This window comes from Choloepus didactylus, chromosome 3 (assembly GCF_015220235.1).
Source record: "Choloepus didactylus isolate mChoDid1 chromosome 3, mChoDid1.pri, whole genome shotgun sequence".
NCBI classification, from domain to species: domain Eukaryota; kingdom Metazoa; phylum Chordata; class Mammalia; order Pilosa; family Megalonychidae; genus Choloepus; species Choloepus didactylus.
Window position 1 is genome coordinate 91,231,450 of NC_051309.1, and position 27,249 is coordinate 91,258,698.

General features: G+C 35.6%; 1 protein-coding gene across 10 annotated transcripts in view; it reads right to left on the minus strand.

Moving 5' to 3' along the window:
* WDFY3 (WD repeat and FYVE domain containing 3) overlaps positions 1-27,249 on the minus strand; it is a 364,802-nt gene that overhangs the window by 220,182 nt on the left and 117,371 nt on the right. For 9 of the 10 annotated variants that reach the window (XR_005215912.1, XR_005215911.1, XM_037830163.1 and 6 more), the window contains one exon: positions 6,580-6,790. Coding sequence is in view for 8 of the 10 variants with exons in the window: in XM_037830163.1 (XP_037686091.1) it covers positions 6,580-6,759 (180 nt within the window). In the remaining 2 variants the exon portion in view is untranslated. Of the gene's footprint in view, positions 1-6,579; positions 6,791-6,995; positions 7,037-27,249 lie in introns of all 10 variants that reach the window. The other variant, XM_037830157.1, reaches the window with a different exon arrangement.

Here is a 27,249-nt window from a genome sequence, read left to right on the forward strand (position 1 = left end):
AAGTAGTTTCTAACAGAAGATCTAGTGAGTAAAGACTGTATTTTAAAACAGTGAAGTATATGACAACATATACCATGGTAATTAACAATGGAGTTAATAAATTTTTAGATGACTAAAATGCTATTCATTTCACTTAAATTTTAACCAAGTTTTTCTCTGTAAGCTTCTGTTCTTAGGACTAAAGGTTAAATATATTGAAGAATGCTAGATGAATCTTACTCAGCTATTCTCAGATTTCACCACAGTCTTCAATGTGAGAGTCAGTGTGAAGGAGGGTAAGAGCAGCTTCCTTGCAGATGGTGATTAAGACTATAGGAGGCATTTGAAGAACCCATAAAAAGGACTTAAGTGTATGTCATCTGCCAACCAATTTCCCTTATGGGCAAAAACTACACACTGAAATAATACTATAAAGTACATTTTTAAAACTATTCTCCAGATAGATGCCCATGCCCCACAGCAATATGGCTTATTTGCCATTTAGGAAAACTAAAGCCTAAAAATTTGGCAGTACAATTCATTGTTAGCAATCATGTTAGGAACCAGTTGACTCTAGAGACGTATTGAGGTATTCATTCATCAAAGCTATTTCTTGCTGGTGGAAAAGGTTCATACACAAATGATGAAATGTTAAATAGATATTTCTAAATTTAATGGAAATGCTGTCTTATCCAAAGATAATTTTAGTTTGTCAATGAAAACCAAATGAATATAATTTATATATATTTAAATTGGTCACAGTGTAATTGATCTTTGATGATACAGGAATAACTTACTAATCTTTTCAATGGAGTTTACTGAACCTTTATGATATTCAAATCACTCAGTATATTAGACGTTTAAGGCACTGCATACGTATGTGCTTTTATAGTCAATTAAAAACTTTTGACTTGAAAGAATTTGTTAATAATTAATGAAATTTATGAAAACACAGAACGTGAGAAATATATTAAGCAGTACAAGCAGACAGAATAATCATTAGATCACTTCAAATCTCCCTTAAAAATATATATTTGTAAGACTCTTCTAGCTAAGACCCACCTCCTTAATTGATAGTGTAAGTCTAATGAATGAAATACATGGGATATGTATGTAGGGTACTATTTACTAATTCACATTAATAGTTGAGAAGAACAAATGGCCCTACCTGCTCTAAACATTATCATTGCCTTGTAAATGCTCATGAAGTCTGAGAAAGAAATTATCTCAAACTATTCCATTATACAGCCAATAGTACTTCATGACATTAAAACCTAAAAACAAACAAACAAAGATTTGAAAAAAATCATTTTCCCAGACCTGGTTCCAATAAAAATTAATGACTATTACCTGAAAATATTTGAAACAACGATTTCCCTGTGATCAGTTCTTGCTGCCATTTCCAAAACAGCTGTTTTAAACTTTTCCCACTTCTCTACTTCCCTACTCCATCATTCTCAGCAGATAATCTAGCCTCCTATTTCACAGATAAAATGTGTACATTCTCTAAATGTATTAACTCTTTCATCCCCTATTCCTATTCTATCCACCTCAAACCTACGACTTATATGTGAACTGGTCTCTTCTTTTACTCCTTCCTTCTACTCCTGCCCTTCTGATTTAGCATCCCAGTAAAACCTAAACCCTGATAAATACTGTACCTGCCTTCTCTACTTCTATGTACAGGCCTCCAAGTGCCTGTGTAAGAAAAATCACATCCTTCTATGAATAAGATCCAGTACAAATTTTTCATCTCTAACCTTCACTATTTATCAATTCTTTTATTTCCCTGTCCAACCAGCTCTCATTCCTGTTCATTAATGTTCCAAACCATCATGATTTCCTTAAGCACCCTACACAACTCGCTTTCAACTCCTAACAGACCACATCTTCCATTGATGATCTAGGAAACTGAGGTCATCAATGCAAGGTCTTGTTCAACTTCCCACTCCCTTAACTACAAATCTGTATTTATACCCAGCAAAATCTGCTTTCCTACAGGATGACGCAGTCATATTTCTTCCTATTCAAGGCTCATCCAACTACCTGTAGTTTAACTACATACCCTGTTCCCCTAATCAATTTTCCTCTCTCCTGAAAATCTCCAACTTTCCCCTTTGGCTGGCTTCTTCCTCTCCATTTATGAACATGCCTGGATCTCTCCCAACTTAAAAAAAACAAGGGAAACACTACAAATATACAAGCAAACAAACAAAAATTCTCCCTTGTTGCAAAGATACCTCCATCAATCTTTTCTGTCATTTTCAAAGCCTGGTATACACTTAATATTTCTTCTTATGTGTCATTCACTCAACTCACTGCTTTCTGGCTCTACCATTCTAGTGACCTCCACACTGGCAAATCCCATGAACACTTTCTGGTCCTCGTATTACTTGGGCTCTCTATTGCACATGACACCGCTGATGGTTCTCCTTTTTCTGGAAACATTTAAACCTTGAATTCTATAATACTACCATCTCCTGATTCTTTCTGTGTTCTCATTGACAAGCTCTTGTCCCATATCAGGGGGATCCCAAAAACATATATCCAGCCAAGTCCCCTCACACTTACGCTTCCAATTACCTGTTGAATACCTCCACTTGGGGAGCCCATGGACTGTTCAAACTTGATGCCTCAAACTGAATCACCCCCTTAAACCTTCCAGTCTTAGCTTTTGGTAAAAATATCCACCCAGTTATTCAAATTAGAAACTTCAGAGAAAGCCTTGGACACTTCCACTCTCTTATCCTATTCCTTAAAATACTTCATTGGCTCTACATGCTTTCAAGATAAACTATTAGCTCTAACATGACATACAAAACTGCAATATGTGCCTCTATCAATCTAAGATGCTGCTAGCCCTTGATCTTCTACTTTTCCTAGCAAACATGTGAGAGCCAGCATTGCCATGGAGATGAAAAGGAGATGGCAGAGTGAATAAAATAGAAAGAGTTCAATTCTTGCATGACCTTGTGGAGGAGACATGCAGTCCCTTGGAACTGCTACCAGCTTGGACTTTTACATAAGAAATAAAGTTTCTTTCTTTTTTTTTTTTTTTTAACATTAGCTGATTTCTTTTCAAGAAGCAGAAACAATGATCTAACCAAATAAAATGCCCCTGCAAAGCCACTTAAGACTCTGATTCATGGTCTAACTCATCAGCAGGGCTCATCTAACTGATAGCCCACACACTCTCCTAAAGTGTTTTTCCCATAAAATTTTATCGGTTGTCACAATACCAATAATAGATTCATTTGGATTAATAAATAGCCTCTTTCATAAAATATAAGTATCTTTGGTATAATAAGGTCACTATTATTCTCTCAGAAATTTGTTTTAATAAATTTGTGTTAATTCAGGTTCCTTTCTCCATTAATACCTACCTGATTAGCCAGACTGAGTGTTTGGGAGTTTGAATGGGAGAAGGGAAAATTAAAGAATATGCAGTATTTGGGGTACGAAATTCTGGAGCAATGTTAGGGCAATTAAAGTCAAAGAGAAAGTATTAGAAGTAAAGACAGGTTTAGAAAGAATGATGCGATATTCAATGGGAAAAAGTTTGTGTATCCTAAACAATTTCTTAGGCATAAATTTGCAACTGCAAAAAAGGAAGGAATTACACCTACTCTTCTTCTTTCTCTGGGCTTCAGGGCTTCCTCTCAGGGACCTGAATTCAAGTGTGTACTATAAGTAACTTATGCATGAAACATCTGTAGGTTAACTTTGTTTCCATGGAATTGCAAGTTTAAGTTTCAATTGTCTAGTAAACCTTTAGACCAGTGTTTTTCTTAATGGTTTATAGTAAGGATACAATGGCAATTTTTAAAAGGTATAGAAAACACAACATAAATTCCAGTTAAACATGGTGAACTGAATATCCATTCAGTTCATAGACAGAATATCCATTCTATTATTTAATGATTCCACATTAGAATGATATTAAATTAATAAGAAAAATAAATAAATATTTAAAATTAAAAATATAAAGTAAATAAATTTACTAGGAAAAAGATAAAAAGACAGTAAGCAAGATCAACAAAAACTGGAAGACAGAAAGTAGTAACAAGTAATATCTGATTCAGCAGTCCATAGGAAACTGAAACCTGGAAATTGAAACCAAAGCCATTAGTGGAAGAAATGCAAAAGCAAGCTGGAGAACACCAGAATTTAGAAAGGCTTAGGAAATGGTGGTAAGAGGCACCTCAGAAAGTTGGACTACAGGTGCTGCTGAAAACAGAAAAACATAATAAAAAGCAAAGAGATGCCCATGTTCCTACACTCAGTCTATACAGATGGGTGGCTGCCACTCCCCAGTACAGTGGAGAACTGGAAGTCTAATCCCTAGAGAGGATAAACGGGGATACCAGCAGCCACTGAGGACAAAGAACACTGATATCTGAAAACTGGGGATTAAGTGAAAGCTTACCTAGTGAACATAACAGTAGCAGTCAGGCTTATATGCTCCAGGCAGGAGATTGCAGGATTCTCCTCCTGGGATATCAATCTGCTCAAAAGAAACGATCTAAGGGTATTGATGGCTGAGGGGTCCCCCAATTAAACAGCCCAGGCAGGTAAACTTACCACTTGAGAAGTCTCAACCCTCTCACACACCTAGTTTCCAATTAACATTTTACTATCTCACCCTTAAATATGAATGTATAGACAATTATCACCAGACATCTGAAGATTCCTCTAATACAAAAGAGAACAATATAAACAAAGAAAAAAAGTAACATGGACCAAAGAGACCATGCAAAAAGTGTAAGAAAAGCTGAAAAACCTTAATATTTGAGGGATGAAAGAAGATATTGCATAATTTAAAATAATAAACATGAAAGAAGTCAAGGAAATTAAAAAACATGATAGCACCCATTAAGTAGAAGAGTTGGAAGATGAAATTAAGAAAATCTTGTCAGTAGAAAAAAGAGAAAGAGATGAAAAATAGAGAAGGGAAAGATATGGTCATTCAAAGTTAGCTTGAAAAAGCTTATATGATTGATATTAGAGTTCCAGAAAGAGTTAGAGTTCCAGAAAGAGAGAACATATAAAATGTAGAGGGGAATGTTATAAAAAAAATTTTTTTTAATTTTCCCAAAATTGAAGGGTGTAATTTTTCAGATGATAAAGGCCCATCCTGAAGGCTCAGTGAAATTTCAAAATAATAGGGAGAAGAACAAGAGCCTAGAAACTTTCACACAGATAGTCCAATAGAGTACACATAGCAAGTGAGACTGAGGAGGAGACAACAAGTCAGAGATGGGGGAGGAGACAGACGGGAAGGAAGAAAAAGATGTAGTCAAAGGAAGAGAGAGACAAAGAGGGAGGGGGGCACAGGGGAGAGAAAAGTTGAGAAGAGGGGAATAGAGAGAGAGAGAGAGAAACAGGAGTGAGAAAGACAGGGAACAAAAAAATAGATGTGGTTGGAGACTCAGAAACAGCAGGAAAGAGAGACAGACAGACAGATGGGGAGAAAGAGGCTGAACAGTGAAGGGAGTGATAGAGAAATAGAAGGAGGAGGACATACTAAAGCACTAAGGAGAGAAAAACAGGAAAAGGGAGTGAATGGCAGGCAGGGAGAGAGACTAGAACGGGAAGAGACAAAGGGGAAGGAAAGAGGGGAGGGAGAGAGAGACAGAGATGTGGGGAGCAAGCAAGACAGAAAATTAGGCAGTTGTAAGTCTGGGAAAAACCAGTTTTGTAAAAATGGAAAAGTAATTGTGGTATACTATAAGTTTCATCTGTGAATAATAATTACAACAGGATCAATAGAGTATAAACACTGAAAACTATTTAAACCAACGTCATGACTGTACAGGGAGTATGAAGAGGAGGGTAGGATGTATGAGTGAGTGTGAGTGTGCATGTTATAGTTTGGGGAAACATGGAATAAGAAAGCTCATTCTTATATTCCACAGTAAGAAGTCAATGAAAATCAAATTATCAAAAAACATCCTGAAATTATGCTATGTAAAGCTGAAAGAGTTCAAAGTGGTAGCCGCAATTAGCTGTGGAGAGGGGCAGGGCACCTACTTGACTTTTTAAACTATGCACTCAATACTTTTGATAAAAACCAATTATTTTTTAAAAACCCAACATGCTACATGTAATTGGCAAAATACATTAAAACATGAACTCTGTTCAGACTACAGAGTTTAATTATAACTATCCTCTTACAGGATCTCATATGGAAAACAAGTCAAACAACAAAGTAAACTGAAATGATTCTTCAAAATTTACAAAGAAGCGCAATTACACCATTTTGGTGCAGTAGGCCATCACTTCAAAAGATAAGAGAAATAACAAATTGTATTTATCCCTTTCCCAAACTCTCCATTACTCAACATTTTATAAAATGCTCCCAGCCTTCCTTTTATCTGTTAGAAGCGAAAGGGTCTCACGAAGTGTAGTTCATTCTGACCAAGTCTCACATCAAGTGATATTATTTTATAGCCAGCTGAAAAAGGGAGAAATAAAAACATCAAGCATGTTAAAAGCTAACTTACCCTTTCAACTTTTCCTACCAGGGCCTTGGTACTAAACTGAAGGTTCCTGTGGTGCCCTCCAGTCCTGGAAGGCCTGTGCTTGGCAAGCTGGACTTACCCTGTTAAACACTGGCAGCATCATGTACAGTTTCTCCTCCTGCTCCTTCTGAGTCATGTGCCGGGGAGGATGGCACAGCTCCGTGAAGAGGCGGCGGAGGTGCATTAGTCCTAATGCATTGTCCTGCGGACTGCACTCCTCCTGCCGCGGCCGCCCCATGATCCTCTTCACCATGTTCATCTTGGCTGGCTGGTGATGAACACTCCTAACTCTGTAGGAAGACATTAATAAAAAACAGTCAGAATGCTATCTTCTTGACCAGCTCAAGCATGCATGTAAGAGCTTACAATCAGTCTGAAAAACAGAAAACTCTGTCTAAAAGATTTTTTTCTTCTTCTTTAAATAGAACAGGTAAAGGGGTAAAGATAATTCTACTAAGTCTCACTGAATGACAAATTATGAATCACAGCACTCACAGTATTCACATTTCTACTTCTTTTTCCACAGTTTGTATCACCTATAAAACATTAATCAAAATGAGCAACAAGCTTCCAAGTAAGTGCATCATTAATCATATCAAGTTAAAAGATTGCAAATCTCACTATTAATAAGTTGCTTAATAATTAAAAATATGTAAAAAGAAAGAATAGACTTTCCACCCAAACTCAAAATACACAAAGCAAACCAAGTCAAACAAAAATAATAATTTTAAAAAAACCCACAAAGTTTCCTATTTTTAACTAATTTTTTTTTCCTGCATGAAGAATTTACACTTTGGGTACTTACCCAAGAATATACTTTATGTTGTAGCTTGAAAACATGAAAATTAAATTAAATGATATCCCAATATATCTTACAAATCATAAAAGGACAGTGAAAATTATATAACTGAAGACCAATTCATTTGGCGGATCATGATGAGCATTTAAAATAATGAGATAGAATACATAACATATGGTAAGGGTAGCTACTGTTTCATGAAACAATAGGGGTAAGGGTATGTAAGTATGTGTGTGTACTGAATCACAATGAAAAGTGTATCCCTTACTGAAGCTACAGTTAAATAATAAAGATTATAAAACCAAAAAGCCCCTGGTTCAGATTATATATATACCCAATCCATAATACTAAGCTTTCAGAAAGCATCAGCAGCCCTTTTCAACCAGTACTAACCGTGCCAGCAATTAGCTAATTTCAGACTCAAAAACAGGATATCTTACAAAAGAAACCAGGAATGCTGGGAGGATATTACAGATATGGGAAATTTGGATAAAGGGCAATTTGCTTTTTAATCTGCAGAAAAGCAAGCATAACATAAAGATTAATTCTTAATTTCTCTACAAAAACACATAAGTCAGTATGCCACTTTTCACAAAATGAAAGACTACTAGTAAGGCTGGGGCTTTACTTAACTGAGTATCTGCCTAATGATTTTTAAGACTATAAGAAGAACTAGCATTTTAAACATGCTTGTCCTTAAGAATTTTAAGTAAATTCCATATTTGGATACAGGCATATGCTTATGCACTCTAGCTTGACTGCAACAGTAGCATATGATGTGACACTGCTGAGAATTCTGCCAATGGCTTTTCTGTACCGAGTGACTATTGTGCAAAGAGTACTGAATACATTCTAAAGGGTTCAATCTTAAAGAAAGAGTGCTTAGACACACGGGCAAAGAACTGAGACCACCTAAACCACAAAATAACAACAACACAAATTAGTCCAATTCAAAGTTGTTCAACATACTTCATTCCTGGAAAATAGGCAAGTCCCCCAAATACATATATACATATATAAACAAATATATTCAAATATTCTACCACGTGCTGGTATTTATAATCCTGGAAATTCCCAGAATGAAAATAAAATCTGAAATGAATTATAAACATTTTGCGAATTGCTAACATTTAAATTATTTATGGCTCTGCTCTTTTTCCTTAGCCTGCTGCTAAAATTCATATCCTAGAATCTGTGGTTGGGACTGAAGAGATACATGATAACTCAAACTTCAATGGAAAATTTTCTACGAGATCCCCAGCTTAAAGCCAAGAATCACTGTATCTATATTTTTAGAGTTTCAAAGCACTTTCAGGCCATCTCATTTGCTCATTCCAACTTAAGGATGTGGATTGAAGAGAGAAAAATTGTGTTTAAGATGAGGTGCCAAGACATGAACAGTAGAGACTGCTCAAGGTCCCAGAGTAAAAAGACTGGAGCTGAAACTTGGCTCCTAGTCCACTGCCCTTCACAAACTTATTCATATTGATGTGTCTATTTTAAATTAGAAAATTCTTAGAAACTGGGACTCTTCTGACTTTACATAACATCAAGCAACAATTATAACATGACAAGAAATGTTTCCTGAAGATACCTAATCAAATTTCATTTTGAAAAAATATATACACATGAACACCTAATGAACACCTAATGACAAACATAATCTAACTGGATGTGACCGTTATTTAATATTTATCAGACCCATAATGATATATATCAATCAATTATAAGCTATGTGAGTTCATTGGTGTTTCTCAATTACTCAGTAATTTAAGTGGTGGAAAAACTCAGATTCCTTCTTTTCACCTAATTTACCAAGAACCACTTAAACATATCAGATTGCTGAATCACTGCTTTGCCTATACTTCAATGTTTATATTTAAAGCATAATTCAGACGCAGAACTATCATATTTATTCTTCAGTGAAAGAGAAGAATGAGTATGCATTTACCAGTCCAACCTGTACACATATGCCTGTAAAATAAGTTAGACTCTTTACCCCCTTGAATCTTACATTTTCCTTTCTATAAAATCTTTCTTCATTGCTTTACTGTAAAACTTACACAGGATCATTTCTGGAAAATACTAAGCACAACAGTTGCATTCAATAAATATTATTTCCTTTTCCTCCTTAGCCACGAAACATTTCATTCATTTGCATTTTTAGTTATTTAAGCAAAGGGAAAGAAACATCATAAATCCTTAAAGTGTTTATTGTAGTGAAAACTGCAAAATGATAAACAAAAATTGGTGGAAAATTTATTTCATAGTTGGATGTTCAATAAAAGTGATAGAATAGAAGAGATGTAAAACATAATGAAGATAAATCATTGAATGATTCTTTGGGGTAATGATATTGAGAGTTTTCACAATATTTATAAAGATCATCATGTATGAGAAATAGCTCTGTAAGACAAAACCTATTTCGTTTCACATGAGAATAGAGTCTATACTGCCAACAGAGTATTATTTAAATAGCAATGTAATAATTATTCCAATAAGCCCAGATAGTATTTCTTACTCGAATCTCTTAAGGCAATGCTTAAAAGTAGCAGACACTTAACCTTCCCTTGCCAAAATCCTTTAAATATTTGCTATTACTGAAATTATAAAAAGATGTAGATCAAATAAACAGCCTAAATTAAAAAAATACATTTGGCAAGTAAGGATCTACCTTTGAGTAGCTCAAACTTAAAATAGCTTTCCTACCTTCATAAATTGGCCAGCGAAGACATAATAGACATAATACAGAAATAGGTAGCTCACATGGCTAAGGGAAATCTTGTAACTTCACCAAAGAATTTTAAGCAGTTCCTACATTTTGTTTATTCTAATTTTTTTTTTTTTTTTTTTTTTGGTAAATTAAACTTTTGGAAAAAATGTTTTATTATACTTTGAAATGTAAAGGCAAAATTTCTTATACTTTTGAAGAGTGAAGGCAAAACACTGTGGGTAATCAACAAACTGGTATAACCAAATAACTTGATATACGCATTAAAAAATATTTGTATATACAGTTCTGAATTTATATGTAAAATCTCTACCATCTGAAGCATGAATATTTTTTGTCTTTCTAGGACAATCATTACCAGATTTTGGCCCAACCTAGGGGAGAATTTATCACCTGCTGACATGACTTACAAGAAATGTTAAAAGTTCTTCAGGAGCCGTGAGAAACACAATGAGGTGAATGGATCCTATAGACAGCATTTTGAGTGAAGTACACCAGAAACGAAAAGATAAACATTATAATGCCTCACCAAAATGGACTAACTACAATGTATAAACTCAGAATTGAATCTTAGAGCTCAGCTTATCAGGGGAACAATTATTGTAATGTTCCCTAGATTGTAAGCTCTTACAGCAGTCACATCTATTCCTGAATTGTAATGGCTGTCTCCAAACTCTGAGATGTTGATTCCTTTGTGTATAACCTGATTGCTCTCTGGAACACTGGGTATCTGTGTGACACCTGAAACTTAGAGCTAGAGCTCAGCAGATATGCATGTCAGTATTAATGCATACAGCAACTGTTAAAAAAGAAAAGCTGAAAAAGAGCCCAGACTTCAATTAGAGATATGAATGAAGCAGATCTGGTTAAGACTAAGGCAAATTGGGCCATGGGTAAAGGTCGAAACTGACTGTTTTAAAACTTCAACTTCCATGTGACACCAAGGGAAGAGATGTTTATTTGGTACAGGATCTGTATTTTCTAAACAATGTAACTTATATAGTTTGTTCAAACACCGTAATTACATGGAACTTTGAATAGGAAGTGAGATCTGGTAGGTTTGTACAGGTTACTGTGAAACAGTGACACATCCCAAAGTAATTTGGGCAGAGAATAAAAATATATATGCAGGGCCCCCCGAGCAGCTGGGGGAAACTGCGGAAGCGTTGGACTTCCTCACCTGGCTGTTGCAGATGTTCTCACAAACAATCGAAAACTGAGGGCTTGGTATGCCGAGCCCTCTGTCTTGGAGCCTGCCCTTATGAAGCTTGTTACTGCAAAGGAGAGGCTAAACCTGCTTATAATTGTGCCTAAGGGTCTCCCCCTGAGTTCCTCTTTGTGGCTCAGATGTGGCCCTCTCTCTATCTAAGTCACCTCGGCAGGTGATCTCACTGCCCTCCCCATTATGTGGACCTGACTCCCAGGGGTGGAAATCTCCCTGGTAATGCAGGATATGACTCCTGGGGATGAATCTGGACCCGGCATCATGGAATTGAGAACATATTCTTGACCAAAAGGGGGATGCGAAATGAAACAAAATAAACCTTCAATCGCTGAGAGATTTCAAATGGAGTCGAGAGGTCACTCCGGTGGACATTCTTATGCAATATATAGATAACCCTTTTAAGGATTTAATGCACTGGAATAGCTAGAAGTAAATACCTGAAACTATCCAACTCCAACCATTAGCCTTAACTCTTGAAGATGACTGTATAACAATGTAGCTTTCAAGGAGTGACAGTGTGATTGTGAAACCTTGTGGATTGTACTCCCTTTATCTAGTGTAGGGATGGATGAGTAGAAAAATGGGGACAAAAACTAAATGAAGAATAGGGTGGGATGGGAGGGGTGATTTGGGTGTTCTTTTTTACTTTTATTTTTTATTCTTATTCTGATTCTTTCTGATGTAAGGAAAATGTTCAAAAATAAATTGGAGTGATGAATGCGTAACTGTATGATGGTACTGTGAACAGCTGATTATACATCATAGATGACTGCATGGTATGTGAATATACCTCAATAAAACTGAATTTAATTAAAAAATAGATTGGGGTGATGAATGCACAACTATATGTTGGTACTATGCACAGCTGATTGTACTCTATGGATGACTGTATGGTATGTGACTATATCTCAATAAAACCGAATTTAATTATGTAAAAAAAAGAAACTGTATGTATATAAGCACTGTAGTCTAGTCTCCTACAGGCTTACAGGTTAACAATTCTGGTACCACTGTATGTATATACTGGAACTGAACATTAGGTACATGGATGGTAGATAAGGAGCCAGGTTTCTCATTATTGAGGGGGAGATTACTAATAACCGGGGGTGGGGGGGTGGACACTAGAATGATCCATGTGATAATGGATTAGTGTTGGAGACATCATCATGAAGTCATGTTTAGCTTAAAAAAATTATAATAGTTACATACAGATATATTTATAGATATGTATTGTTATGAGTTGAATTGTGTCCCCCCAAAAAGATATGTTCACTTCCTAAGCCCCAGTCCTGTGAATATGACCTTATTTGGAAATAGGGTCTCTGAAGACATGATTAGTTAAAATGAGGCCAAACTAGATTGGAATGGGCCCTATTCCAATACAACTGGTGTCCTTATAAGAAAAGGAAATGTGGACACACAGACAGACACAAGGGAAGAAGGCTATGGGAAGGTAAAGGAGGCAGAGATTGGAGCAATACATCCACAAACCAATGAACATCCAGAAATGCTGGCAAATACCAGAAACCAAAAAAGGCAGGAAGAATTCTCCCATACAAGTTTCAGAGAGAACATAGCCCTGCTGACACCTTGATTTTGGACTTGTAGCCTCCAGAACTGAGACAATAAATTTCTGTTGTTTTAAGCCATTCAGTTTGTGGTACTTCATTCCAGCAGCCTTAGGAAACTATAATGTACATAAACACAGATAACAGTACACAGATATCTATTTCCTGCTCTAGCATCTGAGAGGTCTTACAGGCAATGGCAACAAGGACTACTAGGTGGTTTCTAAAACCAATCTCCAGTAAAGGGAACTATTTCTTGGAGAAATAGCTAACTCCAGGAGTGAGGCAAAAAATATGAGTTGGGGTGTCAGAAAGTAAGGAAGTACGCAAAACAAAATAAAACAAATAAACCAACAATGAGGTGGTATGTTAAAGGAATGCAGTAGGCAACTGAGAATGCTACGAATGGTCAATCCTAGAACAATCTGACCACTAAATAAAAAAAAGCAGTATTGGAGTATAACTCAAACTATATAATCCATACTGATATAAATAAATGATTAAATAAATACACAGTAGAAAACAGATAAATGTCCCATGCAGAACTCCATATAACTTAAGAAGATACTCCACCCTCAAGGAAGTGGAGCAAAACTCCGACTGGGGAAGTCACGGACACACTCAGCAGCCATCTTCCAGCTCTTGCCTACCCAGCTTCTTTCCCCCTCTTGATTTTTCACACGCAGCTATTTGATATGTTTCTATTTTGCAAGAAACCAGAGGCAACCTGGGGGAGACGTCAATTTTTAACCAGCCCCAGCTGCTTAAAAGGGCACAAGGGTCACTTCAAGAATGCTTTTTGCTCACTTGGTGGGGTCGGCAGGGGGAAGCCTCCACCTGGGATGTGCGAAACAGAGCGTGTGGAGCTGCGGACCCTGACCTGAGCAGCTGGCTTCCCTGGGGGTCTAGCCACAATGGGATCTCTTTCTCTGCTTTTATGGACCCTTTGTGCTGTGCAAGTAATAAAGCTGCCATTTGCTGCAAGTCTTTGTTGTGCCTGAGCCTACGTTCCCACAACATAGCATGTAGCTACTTGATCCACAACTGCCCAATCCGTAAACAGAGGCTGTGCATAATGACTTCCTTCCCAAAACTAAATTAACAGTGGAGAAACCTGACAAATATTAGAATAACCAGGTCTTCAAGGTTATCATCAACAGTGATATGTTGCTGGTATGTGATGAAAATGGCATTTAGTGCATGCTTTTCCTCCCCAAACCATATAATCCCAGCCTAATCATGAGAAAAACATAGGCAAATCCAAAATGAGGGACATTCAACAAAATACCTGATGCGCACTCCTCACAACCGTCAAGGTCATCAACTTGGCAGGTGAACTCGCTGCCCTCCCCGCTATGTGGGACCTGACTCCCAGGGGTGTAAATCTCCCTGGCAACGCAGGATATGACTCCCGTGGATGAATCTGGACCCAGCATCGCGGGATTGAGAACATATTCTTCACCAAAAGGGGGATGCGAAATGAAACAAAATAAAGCTTCAATGGTTGAGAGATTTCAAATGGAGTTAAGAGGTCACTCTGGTGGACATTCTTACACTATATATAGATAACCCTTTTTAAGATTTTATGCATTGGAATAGCTAGAAGTAAAAACCTGAAACTATCAAACTCCAACCAGCAGCCTTGACTTTTGAAGACGATTGTATAACAATATAGCTTATAAGCGGTAACAATGTGATTGTAAAAACCTTGTGGATTGTACTCCCTTTATCCAGTGTACGGATGGATGAATAGAAAAATAGGGACAAAAACTAAATGAAAAATAGGGTGGAATGGGGGGGAGGATCTGAGTGTTCTTTTTTACTTTCTTTTGTATTCTTATTCTTTCTAGTGTAAGGAAAATGTTCAAAAATAGATTGGGGTGATGAATGCCTAACTATATGATGGTACTGTGAACAGTTGGTTGTACACCATGGATGACTGTATGGTATGTGAATATATCTCAATAAAACTGAATTTAATTAAAAAAAACTGTCAAGGTCATCAAAAACAAAGTCTAAGAAAATGCCACAGCCAAAGGAAGTATGACTACTAAATGTAACGTGGTATGCTGGATGGAATCCTAGTATAAAAAAAAAAGTCATTAGGTAACAATCAAGGAAATCTGAATAAAGTATGGGCTTTATTTAATAATAATAAATCAATATTGCTTCATTATATATGCCAAAAGTTAAAATAGGGGAAACTGGATATGGGGTATATGGGGAATCTCTGCACTGTCTTCACAATTCTATAAATCTTAAACTTTTGTAAAATAAAGTTTATTTTAAAAAAACAAAATCACAACTATATTATTGAAAATATAACTCTTTTTTTTAAATAACTATCTTTGCCTATTATATAGTATGCAGGTACCTTACCATCTGTCTATCCATTCCTTTCTCTAGAGTATAGCTCAATCTCTAGGATATATAACAAATTATTAGGTCATTTTTATTTGGGAAAGAGAAATAGATGGGGAGGATATAAGGAAGCTTTTATGATTTATTCTCTAAATTTCTTGACAGAGTAAAAAATTTTTACATTATACACATTAGCTTTTTAACTTTCTCTTTTTCAATAGCTGTCCCAGTTCTTTATTATCCTCCCTAAAATGGTAATGGGCAATCCTAGAACAATTTGGTCTTGGTCTTGGTTTCTAATGCCAATCTCCAGTAAAGGGAGATGCCACCCCAATCCTTAGCTCTTTCACTCTCTCTCTCTGCCTTTCAAATACCAAAATCCTTGGACAGTATTTTAGGTAGGTTGGGACCCATTGCCTGCTTCCTTAACAATTCACTCATCAACTCATTACCTTTTGCACCCCCACCTTTACCCCACTAATACTGATCTAGCAAAGGTTTTAACAACCTACTAAACACACAAAGATTCAACATTAAGTGAAACAGTATAGCACAGTGGTTATTAGAAGACTTGGCAATTAACTGCCTAGGTTCAAATCCTAGCTGAACCACTTATCAGTTGTGTAGCCTTGAGTAGGTCAGTTACCATCTCTGTGCCTCAGATTCCTGATCTTTAAAAAGAGATTAAATATGAGAATCTACTGTGGTAGTTTGGAGCTTTTATGTACCCCAGAAAAAGCCATGTTCTTTTCTTTTCTTTTTTTTGGAAGTTTTACCCATTTCTTTTTTTTTTTAATTTGAATATATTTTATTTTTTCTCAGTGAGTACACAATACACAATTCTTTGACAATACTATTAACCAATTTCATGCCAATTTCTTTGTTGATCTAACAACATCAAAAAAGCCATGTTCTTTAATTCATTCTTGTGTGGGGGATGTTTTGGTTCAATTGAGATGTGACCCAGCCTATTCAAGGTGGATCTTAATCCCTCTACCGGGGCCCTTTATGAGGATAAGAGACCTCACAGATCCATATGGAGTAATGTCGTAGAAATGAAACAAGTTCCTATATGGAAAAGACTTAGTACTTGCACATAAGAAGTGCTTGGTAGGTGACAGCTGTTATTACTGTTATTCTATAATTTATACTAACCAATAAAAGAATATTTGCCTTCATTAACCTATATTGCATCAACAGTGGAAATCAAATCTTACTTATCTTTATAACCCTAATTCATAGTAGGTGGTGAAAGAAGGAACATTAAAAAACTTACATAAGGTCATGTACCTAGTAAATGGCAGCACCAGATCTTATACCAAGATATTTTGAATTCTGAATGTGCTATTTTTACTATTCCTTCCCAAAAAAATATGCATTACAACATATTTTAAAAACTTACAATTTATTTATTCCAATTCTCATTCTATAGAAAAGCCTTCACAGCTATTCTTAACAGCTTCAGAAAAACATTACATTAACCATTTGTTGTACATTTAAAAGTTCCCAATTGCACATAGATAATTTCTTTTTATCAGTCTCTCTCATCATCCTATGAATTCCTTAAAAGCAGGGTATACCTTCTAAATCCTTAACATCTAGCCAAGTATCTAGTACACAGTAGAAATGAATGAATGAATGAATACATGAGTGAGTGAATGAGTGATTCCTGTAGCTTTAAGGGAAAAGCACAAATTTCAAGACTCTTCATTGTCTGGCCCATGCTTATGTCTAACACTATTCATCTCCCACCCTTCCACTTTACCCATACCAGGTCTAATATATTTCTCCATGTCATTTCACATTTCTATGCCTTCAAACATGCTGAACCCTCTCTTAACGGGCCCTTGCCTTCTCATCCTTCTTCATCTAGCTAGATACAAATCATTCTTTAATTCTCAGCTCAACTGTCCCTCTTCTGGAAAACACTCCCAATCTCCCAGTTTGAATAAGATACCCTTTTCTCTCTTCCCACATCACCCTGTGCAAATCCTTTTCACAGCACTTCTCACAATTATATAATTATTATGTTCTGTCTTATTCCAACATTTGACAAATAATGTAAGGTTATGAAGAACAAAAACAATGTCCTATTTAACACTTTCTCCCTAGTATCTAACACTATCTAGCAAAAAAGAGACAGGCAATACGCAACTGATGAATGAATGAAAGGTGATCAATAAAAGTTTAAAAGACGAATGAATTAGAAGTAGTTCAAGCCAAAGAGAAGTTAAGGTCATTTAAAATAGGGCAAAAAAGGGGGGGAAATTTTCCCTAAATTCTTTGTCTAATTATTTTAAAAGAAGTCTTAGCAGAAAACTTTGCTCTTTATTCTTTGTTTAAATTCAATTTTATTACTTGAAAAAGAATTATTACCATTGTGGTGACCTGGAGTTATGTATCCAAGAAAAACATGTTCTTAATCTTAATCCATTCCTGGGGGTATGATCCCATTGTAAATAGGACCTTTTGATGAGGTTACTTCAGTTAACTGTGGCTCAAATGAATCAGCATAGGTCATAACCCTACTATTGGAGGCTTTATTGAGAAGGCCACAGAGGAAAAGTCTGGGGAGCAGAAGAAGCTAGAAATAAAAGGAATCGTGATGAGAAAGGAAAAGACGCCACCATGCGCACTGCCTTGTGAGAGAGGCCAGGGACCAAGGACTGCTGGCAGGTGTCCCAGAATGATACAGTCTTTGGGAAGAAAGAACTGCCTCGCCAACACCTTGATTTTGGATTTCTTTTAGCCTCAAAACCATGAGCCAATAAATTCTTGTTTAAGCCAAACTATTGTATGGTAGTTCTTTTAGTAGCTGAGAAACTAAGATGGTCATTATTGTTAGGAGGTGTTAAGTACACCATAGTCTATTTTTAAAAACATATTTCAGAGAAAACTGGTATAAATTCAGAAAGAAAAAAACTATTAATATCATGGCAGGGGCAGAAGGGAAAAAAAAAAACGAAAAGGGAGTTGGGTTTGATTGGTAAACAAATGATGACAAAACAAAAGGCAATAAGTCAGAATCTTCTACAGGGAATTTATGCATCAATAACACACAGAGGACTAGGAACATAAGAAAGAGAAAGTCAGCTTTCCAGTATTAATAACAAATCATTACCAAGGGCCTGGAATACACATTGTGATCTGAAAGTGGCTGAAGGAAAACAAATGCAAAAGATTGTGTAGAATTATATTCATAAATCCTCAGTAATGAAAAAAGTGATATCTAAAAATAGTAGTGGTAAAATAAATGTTGGTTTCTTTACACAATAATTATATAGTAATAAAGATTTTTATGTGAGTTTTTATACTTTTATTTTCATGTATCTCTAAATATCAAAATTTATACATCAAGATAAATGTAGCTCTTTCAATTAGTTACCTTGGAAGATTATGTATACATAATTAGGTGGGCATGACTCAAAGTGCTTTTTAAATTTCCTTGTTAAAAGTGCTTTCAGTCATAATTAACAGCATTGAATTATATATTTGAATATGATTAGAAGGGGAAATTTTAGGTTGTACATATGTAACTAGAATTGAAATTTTTTTAAAAAACCATAGGAATGCACAACACAGTGATCCCTAATGTAAACCATGGACTGTAGTTAATTGTACAAATATAAAAATGCTTTTTCATCCATCGTAACACATGTACTACACCAATGCCAGGTGTTAATTATTGGATGGTATATGGGAACTCTGTATTTTATGCATGATTCTTCTGTAAACCTACAATTCATCTAATAAAAAATAATAATACAAAGAAAATTAATAAGTTTACCAAAAGAAAAAAAAAAAAAGTGCTTTCAGAGCATTTTAAGCTAAATCTGAAAATCAATGTCATATGTCATGCTTTACCAAAAATGGAATTACCCAGCTTGTTCATACAGTTTACACTCCAAACTTCCTCAAATAACTTTTGCCTAAATATCAAAATCATTTAAAAGACTGAAAATTCACCACTAATAGTCAAAAGAATGCTTTTGCAGACTTTGCAGTTGATTATGGAAAAAAATTCTAAATATATTCTGAGCAATGGCATTGTTGAAATTGAAATCCTTAAATGCCTACTATATGCAAGACATTGTGGGAATACCAAATCCAGTTTTAACCCACTTGATGCTGCTGCTATATTCACCCTTCTAAAATTCCAAACAGATCAGTAGGCACCTTCCTGTAGAAGTGACATAATTAACTGTGATAGGTTAAAGTCAAAATCCTTAAAAAGACATAAAAGGCTCTTCAAAATCTGGTGACATCTAAATTTGAAGTGCCATCTTTTGCCATATCCCTGCCATCATCCCACGCTCACAAGACATCACCTACATCCACGCAATTTCAAACTTTTAATGCTTTTGCAACATGCTCTTTCCTCTGCCTGAAATGCCCACAATTTTAGTGTCTGGCAACCTGCCATGGATAGCTGATGACCATCCTCAATCCTAAAGCAATCTAAACATATCTCTACAGTAGTACTTGACCACTGCTTCAAATAAATACGTATCAAGTCAGCCCCAAAGAGCCTCTCTCTTTTCTAGGAACGCTAGTTCTGCTCCCAGTAGCTTATATTCACCATGCTCCTGTCACTGCAGCGTTTAAAGACATTAATTTGAAAGACAAAACTTATTAAATATTTAGAAAGAAATCTTGGGAAATATCTCCAGATCCTCAGAGGAAGGAAGAACTTCTTAAACACACACACATACACACAACTGACCTTATTAAAATTAAAAACTTCTGTACATCAAAGTCAACAGAAAATAAACACAAGTCACAAGTTGGGACAAGGTATTTACAACACCTATAATAAATAAAAAAAGCATTAGATCCAAAATATATAAAGAATGCCCACAAATGAATGAAAGGCAAAGAACCCAACAGAAACATGGACAAAAGACAAACAAGCATTTCACAGAAAAGGAAACACAAATGAAGCAAAGATATGAAAAGCTGCACGACTTCATCAGAAATAAGGGAAATGCAAATTAATACCCAAGTGAGTTATCATTTGTGGTAGGCCGAATAATGCCCCCCCCTTCCCAAAGATATCCATATCCCAATCCCTGAGATCCGTGAATACGTTCCCTTATGTGGCAAAAGAGATTTTGCAAACATAATTAAGGTAAGGATCTTGGGGTGGGGTATTATCCTGGATTATCCTAGTGGGTGTGATGTAGGAGGGCAGCAGGAGGTGCAAAAAAGGATAGAAGCAGAGAGAAGAAGCCTTGGAGTCATGCAATGTGGGCCTCTAAACCCTGGAAAGGGCAAGGAACAGATTCTCCCACAGACTCTCCAGAAGGAATGCAATTCTGCAGACACCATGATTGCAGCCCCTAACAGCTCAATTTGGACATCTGACCTCTAGAACCAACCAGAAGATAATAGATCTGAGTTGTTTAAAGCCACAAAGTTCATGTAATTTTTTCAGAAGATTGAAAACTAATGCACCATTCTATACAAAAAATTAAGAGTGGCAACACCAAATTGGTGAAGATGTGGAAAAACAGGCTATGTAATTTGGAGTGTTTATTAACTGGCATCACCTAGTTGGTATTATCTAATAAAACTGAACATCTATACACCATATGACCCAACAATTCCACTCCCAGATACATGCCTTACAGAAACTCTCACCCATATGCATAAGGAGATGTATACAACAAGATTATAAACAGCACTGTCTGCATTGCAAAGATCTGAAAATGACAAAACTATCCATTAATATGGGGATGGACAGATAATTTCTGATATATTTACATAATTCCATATTACACAGGACTAAAAATGAACAAACTAGCTACCTGAAGCAACATGGATGACTCTTAGGAACATAATGAATAAAAACACCATAAGATGTCTCAGGATTTATGCTGGGTATCTCTAGTGAACAAAGAAGTTGACTCACCAACATTCCTTGAAAATGAACCTAGTGACTAATGACCAGTGATATTTATATTCAGCTTTTTAGTGTTTGGCATACTATAAAACATACTGAAGATGCTTAATACATGAATAATGGATGTATGGTGGGAGGGATAGATGGAGTGAGAGAGGCAGAGAATCTTCCTGCTGACACCTAATTAATTTAAATATGTGTATATTATCTGCTCCTTATTCACTTAATGGGGTCTACATATAAAAAAAAAAATTAGGAAACATGAAACCTTAAGAAACATATTTTAAAATATGAAAGCTTTTATTGTTATGAATCTCAGGGGCACAAAAATTACTTGTTACTGGATTTCTATCCTTTGCTAATCAGAGGATTAATTTTTCTTTATAATTTTTGCATTAGATATTCTACAAATGAAACATAAAAATGTATTCATATTCTTATGGGTAGAAGATTATTCTCATTAGGGGTTAACAAGTGGAGAGTTGGAAGGAGAAAAGACAGGAAAACTCTCTGTCCTTCTACCACACCAAAATTTAAGAATGAGTACCACAAATAGCCATGTCCTAATTACATCATTTCACAGTTGATCACATGTAGCCTATTTTAAAAAATGCTTTTGGGGAAGAATGAAAGGGGAAAATGCTATTCTTATCAGTTCGCTATTTAGTACATTTTATAATTTCACCTGGAATATTGATAATAATATTTTTATATATTGCCATTCTAATTCCTGAGAAGTTACTAAAATGAATAATTGAACAAAGTACAAAGGAGTTTTCCATATTTTTCTTATAATAATCTCATCCTCCTCTTAGAAGGAATGCCATATAACAAAATATATACAATATAACCTTGATTAAATTGGCATAGATGCCCAGGTGGTGGGAAGAAGACTGTTTCCTAGGTTTTATTTATGTTTTTAACTTTCTGTAATAAAGCCTAATATTCATTTTTGGAAAGAATCTAAGAAAGTGATGCCTTTGTGGACAGCTAGCCATTTATTTTAGGACCAGCGGATCAAGCATATCTAGCTGTTATTCTCATTCTGCTTGTCTCCTTCTGTGTTTTACACTTAATTAACACCCAAACTAGAGCTGGGAAAAAGAAGGGCAAAAGTTATACAATTGAAACCATCTAGTGCAAATATTGGCTAGCAGGTTTAACATTTAGAGGTTAAAATTAAATACACAGACCATTTACTGCATTTCAAATGTCTAGGTTTTTGAATCCAATTACTTCAACAGAAAACATGAGTTATAAGAAATACATTTTTAAGTAAATGAATGGTATAAAAGTTAAGTTTCATTTTGTTACCTAAATTCCACCTAGACAATACATGTAAAATTGTATTTGATGAACACACAAAAAAATACATATATTTTTGTGATGTCTCAAGATTTTGCTCTGAAAATTACAATTCAGATTAAGCAAAATTTTCTAGGTAGGGAAGAGCAGCATACAAAGACTTGGAATTCAAGTAACTATTGATGACTTTTTAGTGTTCTTTTCTTTGTTTTTTTTTTAACCTTTTTGAAATTACACAAAAGAAATTAATTCTATGGTCAAACTGTCATTCTAAGATGTTTTCAATGATTTGGATTTATTCATAAATTTATGTTCCTCAGAGCATACACTGATTCATTACTTGCAATATTTTGACTACTGTTTCTCAAAGCAACTAACTCTTAAAACGAAACTTGTTAGTATTATCAATAGAGGTTAAAAAAACCTCATTTACCATTAATTTTCAAATGATTTTAAAAATTGCGTATCATTTAATATACATTCAAACTTTAGACAAAATGATAAATCATCACAAAATAAAAGGTGTCCATTTAAATTCAAATCCAGACGTCATCTGTAAAGCAAAATTTAACATTTAAAAAATGTTTAAACATGAAGCAATTATATTTAATTATAGTTAATGAAATTAATTAAATTTAAGAGTTTCTAATACAATTACATTTAAGGAAACATATAATTATATTAAATTTTATTGAAAGAAACTGATCAAGAATTTCTGAACATCACAATAGCTACTCACTAAAAGTGTTAAACATAACATAAATGAACTTAAGGAAGACAAAAGGTAACAAATGATCCTGAAACTTGAAAACTAAATTTTATAATATAACTTTTATACTAGAAAATAATCCTCTAAAATTAGTGGGGGACTGACATAAAAACAAACAAGATGAGATGAGATACAACAGACCCACATAGGTTTTGGGAAACTAAGGCATAATAAAGGCCACAACAAAGGTATGATTGATATGTAGACATTATTGGGAAACAGATTAACTCTTTAAAAGGAAGTAACAGTGTACTACTATCAAAACGACATACACAAGTGGGCTCAAGATGGATTAAAGACCCAAATATGAAAGGTAAAACTATAAAGTTAACAGAAAACATATATGAGGATATCTTGATAAATCAACTAAGAACTTTAGAAGCATAAATTCAAAATAGCATACCATCTAGCAAAAATAAGTCACTAAAATGATGAATGTAATTACATCAAAACTAAGCATTTCTGCTCAGCAAGACACTGTGAGCAAGTAAAAACTAAGATGATTTGCAATAAGAGATGATAATGAAAATGTCTAAAACTGACAAGGTATCAAGGTATTAATACTTGGAATTTACAAGAAATTCCCAAATCAACAAGAAAAAGAAGACAGCAATCCCAAAGGGGGAAAACAAAAACAAAAACAAAAACAAGGGATAAAGACATGAACACAGACGTCCAGGGAAGATGGCAGAGTGGGGAGCCTCAGGACTCAGTCCATTCACCAAAATAACTATTAAACAGTTAGGAACTGTCTGAAACTCCAGCGACAAGAAGAATACTGAACAGAATCCAGGAAAAAGTGGGAGGAAGAGGCTGATGAATTACGGTAAAGAACAGTAAATCACACTCTCCTTGCTGCGGCTACTGGTGCCCATCCCCCTCTCTCATGGCAGGATGTCACTGGGTACAGTGCCTGGCTAGCCTGCTGGTGAGAGAAAGGGACAGAAAAATCCTCTTCCACAAGCACACGGGTGGGCATGGCTCAACACTGATCATGGCTTTTGATTAGTGAATTTGAACAGCTGGGGGCCTGCTTCTGGGAGCAGCTATTCTTTCAACATACCCTGAACAAAAGTGGGCAGAGCCATTGTCTCAACACCCCCTGGACAGGGGTGGAGGGTGGCGGAGATCTAAAGATGCACCGTTTCCTCAGGGCTGTGGGGGACAGTTAGCTGAAGGGCTGCATTTGTCCAGGCAGGTCAGGAAAGCTCAAATTTGGAGAGATACCAGGGAAGCCCTTGGTGTTCTTCCCACTCTCCTAGCCAGAGGACACTGGAACAGGTCTGCACCAGCTTCCTCAGTTCCTGGCCCTGTTTTGACTGGGAAAGACTGACTTAGGAAAGTCCCTCTCTGGTGTGCCTCTCCACCCAGAATTTTCCCTCCAGGCAAAAGCAGCCTGAGAAAATGAAAGGAATGTAAAACACTAGAGAAACGGGCAGTCTGGGACAAAGGCCTACTAGCTTCAAACACCCAAGAGAGGGGGGTCTCTGTTCTGGGAAAGAGAGCAGACAACCAAACTTCTGTAAACAGGAGAACTCCAAACAACTAACAAGCAAAATCCCAGGACAAGAAGAGGCCCAGAAAGACAGGGAAAATGCTGCACACTACATTCACCTTGGGCAGACTTCCTGATGGGAGGGCTAAAGCTCAAAAATATCTGTCTTATCACCAACTGGTTACAAACACAAGAAACTGACATCTCAGGAAATAATCCCCAGAAATAAAATTTTAAATATTAAAATGTACAGAGTATAACAAAAGAGTACTAGACAAACAAAAATATAGGAAATGATGGTCCATCCAAGAAAGAAGATTAAAATACAGAAAACATCAACAAAGACAAAATGAGGACAGACCGAAGAAAGCCTTTAAAAAAATGATCTTAAAACTTCTCAGGGGGATGAAGGAAAATACAAAGACCTAAAAGGAACCAAACAAAATCATTAAAGTTAAAGACCACAATAACTGAAATGAAAAATGCCCAAGAGGGTTTCAAGAGCAGACTGGAGCTGGCAGAAAAAAGAATCAGTGAACTCGAAGACAAGACACTTGATATGAGACAGGCTCAGCAGCATAGAGAAAAATGAAATATTAAAAGTAAAAATAACCTAAGACAGGTATGGGGAACAATCAAGCACACCAAGGAGAAGAAAAGCAAGAAAGGGGCAGAAGAGATAGTAGAAGAAATATGACAGAGAATTTCTCAAACTTAGCAAAAGATGAGAATATGCATATCCTAGAACCTCAGAGAACACCAAACAAGATAAATGTGAAGAGAAATATACCCTGTATTTATATATATATATATACATATATATATATATATATATATATATATATATAAAACACTGCAACCAACAGCAACAGAATACACATTCTTCTATAGTGCATACACAGATTACACTATCAAATGAAAAGGACAATGAGAGAGTTCTGAAAGCTGCAGGAGAAATGCAACGTGTTATGAACAAGGGAGTCCCAATTACATTTGAGTTCCGATTTCTCAAACCATACAGTCAAGAAGGCAGTGGGTTGAAATACTGAAAGTGCTGAAGGAAAACACTGTCAGCCAAGAATTTTAAATACAGCAAGACTCTCTTTCAAAAACGAGGAAGAGACTAAGACATTCTCAGATAAACAAAACCTGAGGGAGTTCATCACCACTAGACCTCCCTACAAGCAGTGCTAAAGGGAGTTCTTCAGACTGAAAAGAAAGGGCACTAGACACGGTTCAAAGCCACATAAAGAAACAAAGATCTGTGGTAAAGGTAACCATTAGGATAATTATAAATACTAGTATTCTTGTATTGTATTGTTTGGTATGTAACTCCACTTTCTCCTACATGTGACAAAATTCAAATACGTTGATATATAATGATATATCTATGTTTTTGGACATACAATTTACAAAGATATGAGTGGTAAAAATTACAAAAAAAAATGGTGGGGGGACTGAAGGTTATGGGAAAACTGTATGTGCATACTATTGAAGTTAGTTTGTTATCAGACATAATATGATTGTTACATTTTTAGGACGTTCAATTTTAGTCTTATAGTATCCACAAGGAAAACAGATGAAAAATATATCCAGATAGAAATAAGAAGGCACTCAATATGATACAACACAAAAAAGCAAAAAATTTACAAAAGTAGGCATCAATGGAAGTAAGGGGCTAAGAGGTGTAAGACTTAAAAAGGCTAAATAGCAAAATGGTAGCAGAAATTCAGAATTATCAGTAGTGAATTTGAATGTAAAGGCATTAAATGCTCTAGTCCAACGGGAGAGGTTAGCATGAGGCAGCTATCTGCTGTTTGCAAAGAGACTCACCTTAAAGTCAAAGAAACAAGGAGGTTGAGGGTAAAAGGATGGGAGAAAAAAAAGTAGAAACCAAAAGAGATCTGGGATGGCTATCTTAATATCAGATAAAATAGACTTTAGGTCAAAAGCAGTTGTGAGGCACAAAAACGGTCGCTATATACTGATAAAGGGAACAATTCAATAGGAAGATGTTACAATTATAAATACATCCCCCTAACAGCAGAGCCCCGAAACATATGAAGCAAATACTGACAGATTTGAAGATAGAAATTAACGGTTCTACATTAATAGTAGGAAACCTGAACACACCACTCTCAATGGATAGAACATCTAGTCAGAAGATCAGTAAGGAAGAACAGGACTTGAATGATACACTAAACCAACTTGACCTAACAGATATATATATATATATATAGAACACTGCAACCAACAGCAAGAATACACATTCTTCTATAGTGCACATAGATCATTCTCTAGGATATTCCATATGTTGGGCCACAAAACAAGTTTCAATAAATCCAAAAATAATGAAATCATACTATATATTCTCCAACTACACGAATGAAGACAGAGATCAATAACAGAAGGAGAAATGGAAAATTATCAAATACGTGGAAATTAAACATCATACTCTTAAATGACTGAAGGGATAAAGAGGAAATCAGAAGCAAAATTAGCAACTACCTTGAGGCGAATGAAAATGAAAATGCAACATACCAAAATTCATGGGATATAGCGAAGACAGTATAGAGAGGGAAATTTATAGCTCT